Here is a 16,928-nt window from a genome sequence, read left to right on the forward strand (position 1 = left end):
TGTTTGTTTTTTTGGGGCCACACCTGGTGATGTTCAGTGGTTACTCCTGGCTCCACATTGAGGATTTACTTCTGGTAGGGTTCAGAGGAATCATTTGGGATTCTGGGAATCAACCCAGGTCAGCCCCATACAAGGCAAATGCCTTAGCAGCTGTACTATTACTCCAGCCCCTCATTTTTTAATTTTGGTGGAATCTCAACGCTATGAAAATATGGGCCAGGCACATTCAAAAGAACAAAAGCAACCGATGCTGGCGTGGATGTGGCGAGAAAGGGACACTCCTTCACTGTTGGTGGGAATGTCCACTGGTTCAGCCCTTCTGGAAAACAGTATGGACGATTCTCAAAAAATTAGAAATTGAGCTCCCATTTGACCCAGCAATACCACCCCTGGGAATATATCCCAGAGAGGCAAAAATGTATAGTCGAAGTGACATCTGCACTTGTTTGTTCATTGCAGCACTCTTTACAATAGCCAGAAACTGGAAGAAACCTGAATGCCCAAGAACAGATGACTGGTTAAAGAAACTTTGGTACATCTACACAATGGAGTACTATGTAGCTCTTAGAAAAGATGAAGTCATGAAATTTACATACAAGTGGTACAATATGGAAAGTATCATGCTAAGCCAAATGAGTCAGAAAGAGAGGGATAGACATAGAAAGATTGCATTCATCTGGGGGATATAAAGTAACAAAGTATGAGATTAATACCCAAGAATAGCTGAGATCAGCACCAGGAGGATTACTCCATAACTTAGAGGCCAGCCGGGTATCCTAGAGGAAAGGGCAGTTCAGATAGAGAAGGGAGCACCAAATAAAGGATGTTTGGAGGATCCTCCCAGGAGGGGAGATGCATGTCGAAAGTAGACTATGGACTGAACATGTCTGCCACTCAATGCCTCTTTTGCAGACCACAACACCCAAAAGGAGAGAGAGAACACAGGGGATTGCCCTGCCACAGAGACAGGGGGGATGGGGGGATGGGGGTGGGAGGGATATTATCTATGGTGTTGGAAAATGGGCACTGGTGGAGGGATGGGTATCTGATCATTGTATAATTGAAACCAAAGCACAAAAAATTGTAAATCTACAACTTTAAAAAAAATAAAATAAAATAAAGGGGAAAAAAAAAAGAAAATATGGGCCAGGGCTGGAGAGAAAGTACAGTGGACAGAGAAAGTACAGTGGACAGGGCATTTGCCTTGCATGTTGCCAACCTGGGTTTGATTCTTGGCATCCCATATGGTCTCCCGAGCCCACCAGGAGTAATTCCTGAGTGCAGAGCCAGGAGCAACCCCTGAACATTACCAGATATGGCCCCAAAACAAAAACAAAACTAACAAACAAAAAGGCCTTTGGTGTATGCAGGGGTGAGGGCGGGGTAGGGGTGGGGAGGGGGTGCACTATGGACAGACATACAGACACATACACAATGTGTATATAATATGTAGCAATCATATACTTAACAAAGATGATTGATGCACTTACAGAAAAAAAAATGACAATATTTATCTTCAACAGTACAAACTCACCACGGCTACCATTTCTGCTGCTGTTCCTCTTGAACATCTGATGATAGGAACAGCACCTATTTCAACAACAAACATTATCAATAATTTCATCTTTTAATAATTGAAATGTAAGGAATTCAAGTTTAGTTCTTACATATGCCTCACATTTAAGACATCCTCAGTTCAATTCCTGTTACCTCCCCACCTTCCTCCCAGTTAAAATGTATACTTAAAAAGAATACATAAGGCAGAAGATGGATGCATAGAAAGGATGCAGGATTCTCTTCTCATCACCACAAAATCTACACCAACAAGTGAATTAAAAAAAAAATTATTGAGTCACTGTGAGACAGTTACAAAGCTTTCATGTTTGAGTTTCAGTCATACAATGATCGAACACCCATCCTTCCATAAGTGCACATTTTCCACCACCAATGTCCTCAGTATCCTCCTTCCTCCCACACACATCTCACCCCTCCCCCTGCCTCTATGGCATAGAATTTCCCCCATACTATCTGTCTCCACCCCTGTTGGAGAGCTCGGCAAGCTACCGAGAGTATCTCATCCACAAAGCAAAGCCTGGCAAGCTACCTGTGACGTATTCAATATGCCAAACACAGTAACAAGTCTCACAATGTTACTGGACCTGCTCGAGCAAATCGATGAACAAGGGGAGGACAGTGACAGTGACAGTGACTATCTGTCTACTTTGGGGCATTATGATTTGCAATAGAGATACTGAGAGGCTATCACATTTGGTCCGTTATCTACTCCCTGCACATATCTCCCATTCCGAACGATCCCTCCAACCATCCAACAAGTGAATTAAATACAGAATCCTGCCTAGGGCCCACTGCAAAAGATGAAGGGAGAATCCAAGCATTGACTCTAGAAGAACCCTACTGGAGAACAAGGAGAAGGAGCGGTTTACGAGCCAAGTAGTGCAACCCCACAATGGGCAGGGTTAGGGCAGAGCAGAGATCAGTAGCCTGGGAGCTATTTCTAAACTGCTACACATACGAACAGAGGGAGGTGAGCTGAAAACTCACACCCTGTCCTTAAAATCCTACTCTTAAAACCTAGCTGGGAGACCAAAACTATATTAAGCAAGATATTCAGGGGATGAACCTGAAGCAGGTTTTTCCTCAGATGCTGCTTGTAAGCCAGTAGGACTATTTCTGATTCACTTGGAACAAGGAACAATCTGAGGGCGAATTATACCATTGTCCAGGGCAGAGCAGCAGGCTGAAAACAAAACTAGCTCTTCCACATACATACCTGACTAGTAGCAGCAGGCAGAATGAAGGAGTAGCTAGACTCAGAAAAGTGCTTTCACAGTAAAAGGGGGCAAAGAGCACTTTTTGGGGGACCACTTGAACATTTAGTCATAGTCCAGCCTTATAAATTTGATGCCGTAGTCCTTACCAAACAATACATGGTAAGACTACAAGATATTTCCCAAGTTCTGCTTGAGCCTGGCCAGAGAGTTGCTGAAAGGTCCTTGCAAAAGCAAACAGCCTGGTAGCTAGGCAGATCTACCTGGTGATACAAGTTGCAGTTGGGCAATCAGGACCATGAATTTGCTGCCTAGGTTTGTAGGACACCACAGTCATTGTCTCTGTGCAAAGCATGGGACACAATTCAGGTCTGCCAGTTTTTGGTGCTGTTGGCAGTAAGCCTGTGATTGCAAGTTTCCATCGGTCCAGTGCAGCACAAATTTAAAGTTTCAATCACTGTCTGAAATTACCAAGTGCTGGCCTCAGACTGCTACAAAACCAGACTGTCACCTCAAATCCTCAGATTGTACCAGACACAATGAAGAAGATGAATTTTCCTGCAGTGATGGAAAAGAAACTCAAGTCTGGAAAAGAAACTCAAACAAATCAGAACTTTTTAACTGAGGAAGAAGACTTCAAAGCAACAATGGTAAAGATGTTTGGTGAGTTGAGAGAATGAAAAGACAAGAACTTAAATAAGGTCTATTCTTTTGAGAAGAGAAAGTATGACATGAGTTTAAGAAAACATCAATCAGAAATCACTGAGCTGAAATTATGGAACCACAAAACTCCTAAAATAGTCAAAGCTATCCTGAGAAAAAGGAGATAGATGGAGGCACTGCATTCTCTGACTTAGTGTGCTACTTAAATAAAAGTAGATTCTCAGAGCAGCTCAATAGTCCAGAAGTAAAAAGTATGATACATGGAAAGTTAATTCACAACAAATAAGTCAAGTACATAAATAAACATCCACCCCCCACCACCATTTTGGTGTTTGGGCCACACTGGAAAATGTTCAATGATCACTCCCGGTGGCACCATATGTGGTGCCAGTCAGGCTGGCTACATGTGCAAAGCAAGGGCCTTGCACTTTACCACTGTAAAAGAAACCATAGTTAAAATGACAAGACACCCTACTAAATAGAAGGCAAATATTTTCACATAATACATCTGACAAAGAGTTAATATCCAAAATATATATAGTACTCACTCAACAACAAAAATAAAACAACTCCAAGACCGGGAAGGTGCTCAGTATATGAATAGAAATTTTAGCCCTATTTTAAAATACTAAAGTAATAGAAAACCCATTCTTTACATAATGTGAAATACGCTTAAAAGTTAACCTTAATTCATTACAAACTCAGCAGGCTAACTCAAATAAGTTTCATTCTTACGACAAAGAAGACAACAAGGTAAGGATAGTTTCTTAAGTAAACGGAGGTGGGAGAACTAGAGAACAAGTATAAGAATGAACATGGACCACTATTATATATGTAAAAGCAAAGCCAAAACTTAAACTTGAATATAAGATCTGATATCATTAAAGTCCTAGACTAAAGAACCCAGTTATCAGTCTTAGTGATAAGCTTATTTTGGGCATACCCTGAAGCACTCAGAGGACCATGTAGTGCTGGGGGATGAATTCAGGGCCACAGCATGCAAAGCATACATTCCTTTGAATGATCTCTTGGGCCCCAGCAGTTTTGTTTGTCTTTTTGCATCTCATCCCAAAGCAATGAAAACAAAAGCAAAAACAGATGGGACTACAAAAGGCTGGGGAGATAACCCATGTGGTAATGCACCTGTCAAACATGTGAGAGACCCTAGGGATTCAGTTTCCAGTGCTCAAGGTGCTTAGTCTGCCAGATGTGGCCACTGGGACTGAGAGCACACTGCCAAGGAAGGTGCTGCAGCATCACTGGGAATGGCTCCCGAGTACTGCTTCAGTGGCTTCTACTTAGAAAAAAGTTTTGAGACTCAGAAATAAATCTCGAAAGAGATCAGCAAGCTGCAGAGATACCTCTAGACCCAGGGCACCCCGGAGGGGATGAATGAGCACTCCACCTACCCAAACAGAACCCCGGCAGCTGAAAACCTCCATAACCCAACCACCACCATGACCAGGGTCGGACTCCATATGAGCCTCATCTAGGAATTAATCTTTCTTTTTTGTTCCTTTTGGGATCACACCAGCGATGCTCAGGGATTACTCCTGGCTCTGCACTCAGGAATTACTCCTGGCAGTGCTCGGGGAACCATATGGGATGCTGGGGATCGAACCAGGATCAGCCGCATACAAGGCAAACACCCTACCTGCTGTGCTATTGCCCCAGCCCCTGAATTAATCATTTGAAAATGCAGGTATTCAGATTTTGTGACCAAAATCTCCAGGTTCTCATGGAATTGGGGGATGGGCAACCTTTTCCATCCCCGTTTATCTAGGAGATTGGCAGTTACGCCCATGAACTGCCTCTGGTGCCATCTAACCTCATTTACCTGCCAGGGTCCAGAGACTCATAAATAAATAAAGAGATCAAGAAGCTGCATAGACGCTTCTGGATCCCCAAAAAACCATCCAGTTAAAAATTTAACTACAAGGGCTAGAGCGATAGCACAATGGGTAGGACGTTTGTCTTGCACGTGGCCGACCTGGGTTCAACTCCCAGCATCCCATATGGTCCCCTGAGCACTGCCAGGAGTAATTCCTGAGTGAGAGCCAGGAGTAACCTCTGTGCATTGCCGGGTGTGACCCAAAAAGAAAAAAAAATTAACTTCAGTTGTACCACCCTGTAGGATAACACTCTTTTGTCCTTCCTCAGGTAGCTTAGGTTTGTCAGGTCACACCCATCTAAGGACACTGAACTTGTATTGTAAGCAATGTCCTTTCTGTGTGGACACAGGAAGACAAGTTAATATTATGCTTTGTAACTTGGGAGTTGATTGACTCCAAATAATATTTACTCCTGGGCATCTGATTTCTTGACTCAGTTGCCCTTAGTTTCTAGCACCCCAAAAGCAGGGTCCCGACGAGGGACTGAATGGACCCAGGGCAAGCAGTGAGCTACCCTGGCATCGAAATGGGCCAGGCCAAAGAGCCACGATACTCAACTATAAGTTGAGGGTATGATCATGGACAAATGCTGTCATGATCCAAAAGTAAGTAACGACGAGAATAGGACCCTGCTGGAGCTAGGAAGATTAACCTGGCCTGAGGACTGTGGAATGTATAGTGAGATGTTCTCAGGAAGAACCAAACTAAATTTATATCTCTTACTGTGCTCATACAGAATGACATTGCTAGAAATATTAGAAGTAGATTTATTACAACTATTTAGGTAGATTACTAACTGAGGGAAGAACACACCCTTGTTGGGATCCCACCCTTGAGCGGATCTCCTAGTAATCTAAAGTAATCTCTGTAGATGAGATTTTATCCTTGAGTTAATCTCCTGGAGGAGTGGTCTTACCTCTCTTTGTTGATTCGTCAGTATTTAACCCACCTTTATGTCACCGCCTTATGTGACTGCTATATAAACTAAGACGTAAGCTCAGAAAAGGGGGTCAGAAGTGAGAGAGCTCAGGCTCCAGAGATCCAGAGTCAGAGCCAGAAGGAGAGAGGTTCCAAGATTGGGGCCCAGGAGAGAAGGAGGCAGAGAAAGACAGGAGTGAAGAGGATTGGAATAAACTACTATTGATATAGACCGGCCTGGCCCTCGTTTCTTCTTCCGTCTGCCCTTGGCCAACAGCCGTTCCGATCCAGGCCACACACAGTGGCTCAAGAGCACCAAACGCAGGCGGTGTGACAGTGCCATCCAGTGAGCCCGTGAACACACAACCTTCGGCGCGATAAGATTTTACACCACCCCATCAAAATTTTAGAACTCCTGGAGCGAATGTGGCCACATGATATCTCATACTCGACTCCATTGATGTACAGGAGTAACACACCATGTTAGATGGGATGCGAAGTAGAAGACAACCAATCTTAAGATAATATTAGCACACAAGGCTTAAACTAACTGTAACATGTTAGTAAACTCTTATACAAGGGCTTAATGGCGCCAGGGTGAAATACAACAATCTTCACACACTTTCTTCTAAGGAATCTTTTTTTGGTCTTTTTAGCGAATAATCATAGCAAGCAATATAAAATAAATCATTTAGGGCCTGCTACTGGGGCAGGCTTGGGTAGTGATTGGAAAATTGGAAATAATGGTGGTAGGAAGGTGTAATGGTGGTGGAATTGGTGTTGAAATATTGAATGTTATAAATTATCGTGAACAACTTTATAAAAATTAAAAAAAATTAAAAAGTTTATACATAACAAATGAAATCACCTACAAAATGAAAGGCAAACCACTGAAATAGGAGAAGATATCACAAATCATATATCTGATAAAGGATTAATACCCCAACTATATGAAAAATTCATATAACCAAAACCAAGTCAATTCAATTTAAAAATAGAAGGCACATAGACATTATTTTTATTTCAGAGATGAGAGAAACATAGTCAAAGGTACATAAACATGTGCTCAAAAATCAGTAGTAGGAAAAAAAATCAGTAGTATGAAACTGTGTATCACCTCACATCTATGGGAAATTCTGTATTAGGGAAGTATCTATTACCTCACACTTATGGGAATAGGTAGTATAAAAAGAGAAGTAATAATAAGCAGTCATGAGAATATGGAAAATGGGAGCCTGTGGGAATGTAAATTGGTGGAGCCACCACAAAAAATAGGATCCTTAAAAAATTAAATATAAACTTATCATATGATCCAACAGTTTTATTTCTTCATACTTGAATAAATGGTAACACTAGCTTGAAAAGGTATATGTGCAACCCATGTTCACTGTGACATTATTTACAATTGATTTGGAGTTTTGTTCCTTTTGGCTTCAATTTTTTCTGGTCCTCGCCTTTCCCTTCATTGCTCTCTCTTTACAAGAGAACGAGAAAATTTGTCTATCTGATGAATTAACTGGACAAAATTGCAGTTACAGGAGACATTCAGGAAACCTCTCAATAATATGCTAAATAATTCAAGAGGAATAACTATAAAATTATTAGGAATTATGGATTTTTTATAATGCAGAATATATATTTAATATCAACTGTGGAAAGAGAACCTGCAGAGTCCACACAAATAAAAGAAAGTATTACCATCACTCTAAAATTAATTGACATAACCAAATCTGAAAACTTACCCAGTGTAACAAAAAAGCAGAAGAGGCTATCAACAATCGTGTCCATAACAGTCTCCATTTCTGTGTCCGTGATATCTGGTCTATTAATGGCTAAAATGACATAAGTAAAAAGAGAAAAAAAAATGACCTAAATGTGTGCCATCTCTAGTCAACTCTTAAAAATACTAAACTCTAAATCACTACTCAGTTTGACAACATCAATAATCATTAAACAATTTGCTTTTGCCTTAAACTTTCTCCGGTAGGAGCACAGGGTGTAAAGTGCTTGCTTGCATACAACTGACCCAGGTTAGTTAGAATCTTGATCTCCAGAAACATATGGTACCCGGCACTGCCAGGGACCTGAGCAAGAGCCAGGAACAATACCCCAAGCAATGCAGGGTGTTGCCCAACTCCTCCTGCCCTCATCCTAATGAAAAATAAACCTTTTTTCTTGGACAGAGGGAGGGGACACTCCCAGTGGTGTTCAGGGATAATAAGTGCTACACCCTGCAGAGGTCTGGGAACATGCAATGCTGGGATGGAGCTCTAACATCCAACAGGCGCTCGCTCACTCGCACGTACGCACGCATGCATGCACGCACACACACACACACACACACACACACACACACACAATTTCAGACACAGCCCTTTAAGTTTTAAAGTGATTAACTATTCATTAAAAATCATACTACCTCATTTGGAAATAGGAATAGTAAGATAACACTGCACCCCTAACAACATGAAATCATTTATACTCTTGTAAATGCTACCCCAATAATAAAAAATTTAGAGCGATAGTACAGCAGTAGGGGCACTTGCCTTGCACAGGGCTGACCCAGGTTTGCTCCCCAGCACCCCATATGGTCCCCCAAGCCCTGCAGGAGTGATCCCTGTGTGCAGAACCAGGAGTAAGCCCTGAGCATTGCTGGATGTGGCCCCAAACCAAAATTTTTAATGTTCAATTATGATGATTTCCTTAAGAGAAAACCCAATTCAAGATCAATAGTAGTAAAGAGTAATATAGTATCATGTATTAGTTGTATTCCTATAAATCCCTCATAAAAACTATCTGAAACAATTAGAGAGGGACTGAAGAGACAAGATAGAGGGTAAGAAGCTTGCCTTGCACGCAGCAGACCTGGGTTCAATCCCTGGCTGACACTCCATGTGGCCTCCCAAGTCTGCCAGGTGTGACCCAAGTGTAAAGTCAGGAGAAAGCCCTGAGCACCACCGAGTGAGGCCCCCAAACAAACAAAAAACAACAAAAGGAAAATCAGGGGATGGGAGGACAGCTCAAAAAGCTGAGGATATGTAGGAGACCTGGATTTGATCCATGGCACCACATGATTCTCCAATAACTGCCAGAAATGACCCCCAACCACTAAGTCCTGAGTAGCCCCTAAGAACAACTAGGTGTGGCTCAAAAACAAAAAAATAATTTTTTTTTAGGTTTACATCTGATGATGCTCAGGGGTGTTACTCCTGACTTAACTCAGGTATCACTCCTGGAGAACTCAGGGGACCATATGGAAATGCTAGGGATCAAACCAAGGTCAGCCATGTGCAAGGCAAATGCTCTACCCGCTTTATCACCCAGCCACATACACAAAAATGTTTTAAAAAAAAAAGTTCCATCATTTTACTAAAATATACTAAAAAACCTCAAGAAAATCTTATTTAGTAGGCATTCAACTACTATCAAAAAAAGGACAAAGCAAATTCACTATGGCAAAATCTATATCAGTTATCATTTATTTTCTGTGCATTACAAGCCACATGTCTATTTTTTCTGATCTACCAGACTGGTCTAAGAATCAGTTGAGAAATATAAGTGCAAAAAAAAAAAAAAAGGAGTTTCTTTAGAATCCACTTAAAATTCAGTATTCTTATCTTTCCCCAAGGGACTAAGTTCAACAGATTTGGGACAATTCTAAGAAATGTGCCCTTCTGACAAGCATCTTCAGTAATTCTTGGGGCTATGTATTAAGATACAATATTGTGACAATTAAAGATCTTGTCTTATCTCTCACAATAAGCAGGTCCAATGTTTGACAAAGTAGACGCTCACTATTTGTTGAGTGATTGTTGATGCTAAAATATTATCTACAGATTTTTGAGCTCTCAATACAATATAAAAATAAATACAAAATATAATAGAACTTGTAACCAGCATGAGTCAAACAGAGTTTAACTGGAGCAAAGTATTTCAAAAAGTATGGCCCATGGAGAATACATAAAAATAGCAACATAGAATTTGGATGAAGAAATGCGGTGTTGAAGGTAATGGGGTTGAAGCTTGGTGTTTAAGATTACCATTTATCCAAAAGAGATTAAAGAAATGGTATAATACAATGTGAATTCATGGGATCCCAATCTATAGAAATACTCAATTCATTTTTCAATCAATTGGATAACATCTGTAGTCTCCACTCCTTAGTTGCGTATCTTTAAATTTGAACTGTCCATACAAATCATACAGCTATCCTTCAATAACCACAACACACTTGAGATAATCTGAACCTGGTTTCTGAGTCTAATAAAATTTGTGATAAATCTTCTTTCTTTACTGAATAAGTAAGTTCCCACTATGAAGTAGGTAACGGAAACAAAAACTGTGGCATGTAGTTAATGTATTTATATTAATACATATATGTTCAGTAATAACTTGTTTGGGGTAATCAGTTAAAGTACTTATAATGCTTGAAATGATTTAATGTTTTTTTATATATCAAAAAATATATATATGGGCTGGAGCAATAGCACAGAGGGTAGGGTGTTTGCCTTGCACGCAGCCAACATGGCCGACCCGAGTTCAATTCCTCCATCCCTCTCGGAGAGCCCAGCAAGCTACCGAGAGTATCTCGCCCGCACGGCAAAGCCTGGCAAGCTACCCGTGACGTATTTGATATGCCAAACACAGTAACAAGTCTCATGATGGAGACGTTACTGGGCCCATTCGAGCAAAATCGACGAACAACAGGAGGACAGTGACAGTGATAAATATATGACCACATACAATATACAATTACATGTGGTCGAAGGGTAGGACTTAATGCACGGGTTTGGTAATCTGATTCTGAAATTTCTTCAATGAATTAATGTCCTGCTTTAGTATTATCATGTGAAAAATTGTAATAATAATCACCTCCACTTCACAAATTAATTCTATGGAATAAATGACCTTATACTGCAAATGCTTACAGAGCAAGCTGCTGTGACTGTATTTATAAAACTAGGAAATTAATCATTTAATTGCATTTTAATTTCAAACTAAGTTTTAAGTCGGCTTTTAGTTATTAAATGAAACTGATAAAGGGGCCAGAGCAATGGTACAGACGGTAGGGTGCTTTTCTTGCACGTGGCCAACCTGGGTTTGATCTTCAATCACTGGCACCAGATGGTCCCCTAGAGCCTGCCAGGAGTAAACCCTGAACACAGAGCTAGGAATAAACCCTGAGCACCACCAGGTTTGACCCTAAACATCTCCCCCACCAAGAAAAAGGAACTGATTAAAATTTAGTTTAAGAATTACTTTCTAGGGGGTATGGTGCCAGCAGCAGGTCAATCTGTACCTGTGAGGCGAGTGCATCAGCAGCCTGATGGCACCTTCAGACTTCCAGATACCACAAAACTGCCGCTGTGCCTTTGGCCAGACCCCAAAAACTTGGGGCAAAGTTTACCGAGAAAGTAAACAGCCAAAAATTAGGTATGTGGGAAACACACCCACAAACCACCACCGGCTCAGCTATATAACTGGAGGCATGGTCTCTCTGATTCCTAACTGAACTGCTTAATGGCCATGATCCCAGAGACTCAGAAACAAATCTCGAAACCCAGTGGCTTTTGGCAGAAATGCGTCCGGTTCCTGCAGTAGGTTACCAGTGCTGGGCCAACCCAGGTGGGAGTAGGTTTTGTGCCTTGGCCTGTTCCCCCTGGTGGCCTGATCAAGCTGCTTAATGGCCATGATCCCAGAGACTCAGAAACAAATCTCGAAACCCAGCAGCTTTTGGCAGAAATGCGTCCTGACCCTGCAGTAGGTTACTGTTGCCAGGCCACCCCAGGGGGGAAAGGGTGTTGTCACTCTGCCTGCTCCTCCTTGGCAGCTCGGTGGCCATCATCCTCCAGAGGCCATTGGACAATCAGGTCTGGGCCTGCAGTGACGAGACATTTTGGGCCTCATGGGATGGGGGTGGAGCCGGGCCTGTCCTCCCCACCCCAACGAGGCCCCAAGTCATCACCCACGAATGGCCTCTCTGGCTCCTGATCAAGCTGCTTAACAGCCATGATCCCAGAGACTCAGAAACAAATCTCGAAACCCAGCGGCTTTTGGCAGAAATGCATCCGGACCACACAGTAGGTTACTGTTGCCGGGCCACCCCAGGGGAGAAAGGGTACTGTCCCTCTGCCTGCTTCCCCCTGGCGGCTCAGTGGCCATCATACTCCAGAGGCCATTGAACAGTCAGGCTCGGGCCTGCAGTGACGAAACTTGTTGGACCTCACAGGATGGGGGTGGAGCCGGGTCTGTCCTCCCCACCCCAACAAGACCCGAAGTTATCGCCCACAAATGGCCTCTCTGGCTCCTGATCAAGCTGCTTAATGGCCATGATCCCAGAGACTCAGGAGCAAATCTTGAAACCCTGTGGCTTTTGGCAGAAATGCGTCCAGACCCCTCAGTACGTTACTGTTGCTGGGCCAACCCAGGGAGGAAAGGGTCTTGTCACTCCGCCTGCTCCCCCTTGGTGGCTCGGTGGCCGTCATCCTCCAGAGGCCATTGTACAGTCAGGTCTGGGCCTGCAGTGACGAGACATTTTGGGCCTCACGGGATGGGGGTGGAGCCAGTCCTGTCCTCCCCACCCCAACAAGACCCCAAGTCATTGCCCATGAATGGCCTTTCTGGCTCCTGATCAAGCTGCTTAACGGCCATGATACCAGAGACTCAGGAGCAAATCTCGGAACCCAACAGGTTTTGGCAGAAATCCCTCCAGATTTAAGTGTTAAAATTTCAGAATTTCAAAATCGTGCTGCCACTACTGCAGTCACGCAACATCATATGTTATTCATAACCAGCAATAGAACACAAATTGTCTACTGTTGCCTTTTCAGCAGATCTGAGTGTTGGGGTAAAATCTCAAATAATAATGGTGGGTCTGGTGTTGAAATATTGAATGTGATCAAAGTAGAGAGAGAGAGAGTAATGTGGAAATCATCTGCCACACAGGTAGGGGGAGGGTGTGGGATGGGAGTATACTGGGGTTTTTGGTGATGGAGAATGGGCACTGGTGAAGGTACGGGTGTTTCATTGTATAACCGAGACTTAGACCCGAAAGCTTTGTAACTGCTCTCACGGTGATTCAATAAATAAAATTATAAAAAATGAAAAAAAAAAGTAAGGGGGAGTTCCTTCCCAATTCAATCAGCTCATCAGTGGCTGAATAAATAGCAGTACGCCTACATTAAAAAAAAAAAAGAATTATTTTCTCTTCAAAATCTTTTTCTAATAAAATTTAGTTTGCCTAATCTGAGTTAAATTATATAACAAAAAGTACAGGGGCTTATTTTTATATAAACAGATTAAAAAAAATTAAAAACCTTCAATAATTTTTTAAATATAGAAATACTGGGCTGGAGTGAAAGCCCAGCGAGTAGGGCATTTGCCTTGCACATGGATGACCCAGGTTCGATTCCTCTGCCCCTCTCAGAGAGCCCGGCAAGCTACCAAGAGTATCTTGCCCACACAGCAAAGCCTAGCAAGCTACCTACCCGTGACATATTTGATATGCCAAAAATGGTAACATGTCTCACAAGTTGTTGTGAGACGTTTCTGGTGCCCACTCAAGCAAATTGATGAACAACAGGAGGAAAGTGCTACAGTGCTATAGAAATATTTTAAGGCTTAAAGGCAAGCACTTGCCTTGTAAGAGGCAAACCTGGGTTTGATTCCCAGCACTTCATATGGTTCCCTGAGTCCTGCCAGGAGTGATCCGTAACACACAATCAAGAGTAAGCCTTGAGCCCTGCCATCTGTGGCAGTTTTAAAAATATAAGTTAAATAAGTGGCTAATTTAAAACCCAATTAATTATAGACATGTAAATAATAAGTACCATCAAAAAATCTTTTTTTTAATTCAACATTTCAGAGATATGTTTAACTCCAACAAGAAAGTATGCCATAAAGCATAATGAAACCAAAAGATCTGCGTCTCTTCAAATTAATTTAATTCAATTGGTCAAGTATTTAATAATACTTGTATTTAAGATAGAATGATTTTCTCTGTAAGAAAGGTTTAACATGCCACAGAATATCTGTACTTTTAGTCCCTCATCACTAAATACTACTAGAAGCCCTCGTAACTATAGCAATCAAAACTATCTTTACACATTTCCAAATGTACTCTTAAGTGGGATAAAATGCTCCCTTACCGGGATAACTGAAATAATTAAACTCATGTTGGCTGAGAAAGCACCCTACCAGCTGTACTATTGCTCTGGCCCCTAAATCAGTTTCATTTACTAACCCAGCAAACTTAAAACTTAGTTTAAAATTAAAATACAATAAATTTCATAGCAAATTAATAATTATTTCACTGAAATGGTTGAAATCTCCTATAGTCTTCAATTTTTAAAAAAATGTTCAGCATAACTAATGGGTATAAAACTTATTAAGAAGATCAATAAATTGTAGTGCTCTACTACAAAATTCTATCTAGAACCAGTATTATTGTATCTTACACTTTAAAATGTTGAGAGTTGACTTTGTGTTAAATGTTCCTCACAGGGGGGAAATAAAAATCAACATAAATATTAAGTGGTAAGGTGTATACCTGTGTGCATATCTGTTCATTTTAATTTATATCCCAGAATGATCAGTTACCAAAAATCAAGAATAAATATTTCAGAGATGGTCAGAAATCATTTGATCAAACACCAATACTCGGTCTTTACACTGCATGATGGGGAGTAAAAATATAATGATCTAACAGCCTGTGGTTCAGAATAGCATGCATATTATTATCACATAAAAACAATATAGTATTTTCTGACTCCTGATTATTGTCTGATTTTTGTTGGTGGTGGTATTATAGAACTTGAGGGGCTAAAGCGAGGCCCACAATCAGCTGTATTCAGGTTCTGGAGATTGAACCCAGGGCCTTACACTTGCCATGCAAGTACTCTACCACTTAAACCACATATGTGAGGCAGATAGTATTACTAACCCCATTTTACAGATAAAGCAACTATAAAACAGAGAAGTGCACAAACTCGTGTTTAAGGTTAATGTATTCAAATATTCACTAAATTCTACTACTAAAATACTATCTTTTTAGTATCTTACTGTCTTACTTTCCAGGAATACACTAGCTCCTGTGTAGGTACTAAAGATTAGAGAACTGGTACTTCATTGAACTTAGAAAACATGCTTATTAAATGTTGTTTATATGTGAAAGAATTTTGCTTAGACTTGCTTTGTGTGACTTTGAAACAGGTTACATCTCTACTGTTGTACATAAAGCTGGTTTTTTCAAAGCAATGAACATGTTTGTTATTTTTTTTCTTGCTGTTCATCAGTTCTTGGGTCAGCCACATGGGCCGCGTGCAAGAAAAATGCACTACCCGCTGGGCTATCGCTCCAGCCCAATTAGCAACAAAGAGTAACTCGCCCTCACGGAAAGGCTGGCAAGCTACCTGTGATGTTTTTGATATCCCAAACAGAGTAACAAGTCTCACGATGGAGACGTTACTGGGCCCACTCGAGCAAATCGATGAACAATGGGAGGACAGTGCAGTGCAGTGCTACAGTTCATCAGTTCATTTTGTTTACAATGAATTATAACATTCCTGTTTTTACATACCACGGTATGAAACAAGTTCCTTATTTTGATTACATAATACAAACATATCATCTTCCAAAGTAATAAAATTGAGATACTGATCAAAAACCTAGAACAAAGAAAAGTTTTACAAATTAATCGTAAATCACTATTATATGGAAAACAGATTAATTTTGGCAATGAGAAAAATGGAAAGATAATTATTTTTAATAACTAAAAACTATGCCATGTAGAAGACTGTCTAACCAGGAGTAATAATCTGCTACTGCCTCAGGAGTTAGTACTAAATATCAATAAAAACAAGTCCTCAGGAATTAATATCAGAGGAGAGTAATATTTTCAAAATATAAAACCTAAAAAGATAAAATTTAGGGGATATAGTGCAGCAGATAAGTGCTGGCATGCACCTGAACTTCAGGTCAATCCGTAGCAACCCATACGGTCTCCAAGCTCCAATAGGAGGAACCCCTCAGCACAGAGCCAGGAGTAAGGACTAAGTCTTGAGTACAGTGGATGTTGAAACCTCCCATCATCCCAAATAAAGGAAAATGAAATATAAAGAAAAATGAAATTGGATGGGAATAGGTATCAATTCTGAAGAAAAACAAATTTCAATGTTTATATTCAATAAAAACCACACATCCCTAAGAAGTCACTTAACTTTCCCTCTATGATATTCTAGAAATACAGTGGAGGGAAATTTATACCAGTTCTTTAGAATAACAATTTAGGAGAAAGTTATTAGGATAAAGTTTAATAACTAAATTAAATAAAATATATTAATAAATTATAATAAAGTTTAGTAAATTGAAAAGCATTAATTTTTTTTAAGCATTAATTTTTATAGGGGTGTTCTCAATGGAGCCTGATGCACTGCAGTAGACAATGCAGGCCTGTTAGTTGGACCCTGGACTATGGTACCACTCTGTCCAGCAGTGCTCAGAGACCCCAGAGCTATTCCTTGTGCTAGGGAAAGGATGGCAGGGGAAACTTATGATGATAGAGATTAAACCCAGAGCTGATCCATGCTTACCACTCCTTTATTATTTTGTATAAAATTAATAATAGACTTTGGAAGAGTAAGAACAATGACGCATAGCCTCAAAAACT

General features: G+C 40.9%; 1 protein-coding gene across 1 annotated transcript in view; it reads right to left on the reverse strand.

Annotated features, from left to right (window-relative positions):
* The window catches only part of SCFD1 (sec1 family domain containing 1), a 129,091-nt gene that overhangs the window by 92,306 nt on the left and 19,857 nt on the right, over positions 1-16,928 (reverse strand). The window contains exons 6-8 of the mRNA XM_056133613.1: positions 15,840-15,927; positions 8,005-8,094; positions 1,535-1,590 (exon numbers count right to left, since the gene is read on the reverse strand). Coding sequence (XP_055989588.1) covers positions 1,535-1,590; positions 8,005-8,094; positions 15,840-15,927 — 234 coding nt within the window. The remainder of the gene's footprint in view (positions 1-1,534; positions 1,591-8,004; positions 8,095-15,839; positions 15,928-16,928) is intronic.

Source organism: Sorex fumeus, unplaced genomic scaffold (assembly GCF_029834395.1).
Source record: "Sorex fumeus unplaced genomic scaffold, SorFum_2.1 ptg000098l, whole genome shotgun sequence".
In the NCBI taxonomy this organism is placed as follows: Eukaryota; Metazoa; Chordata; class Mammalia; order Eulipotyphla; family Soricidae; genus Sorex; species Sorex fumeus.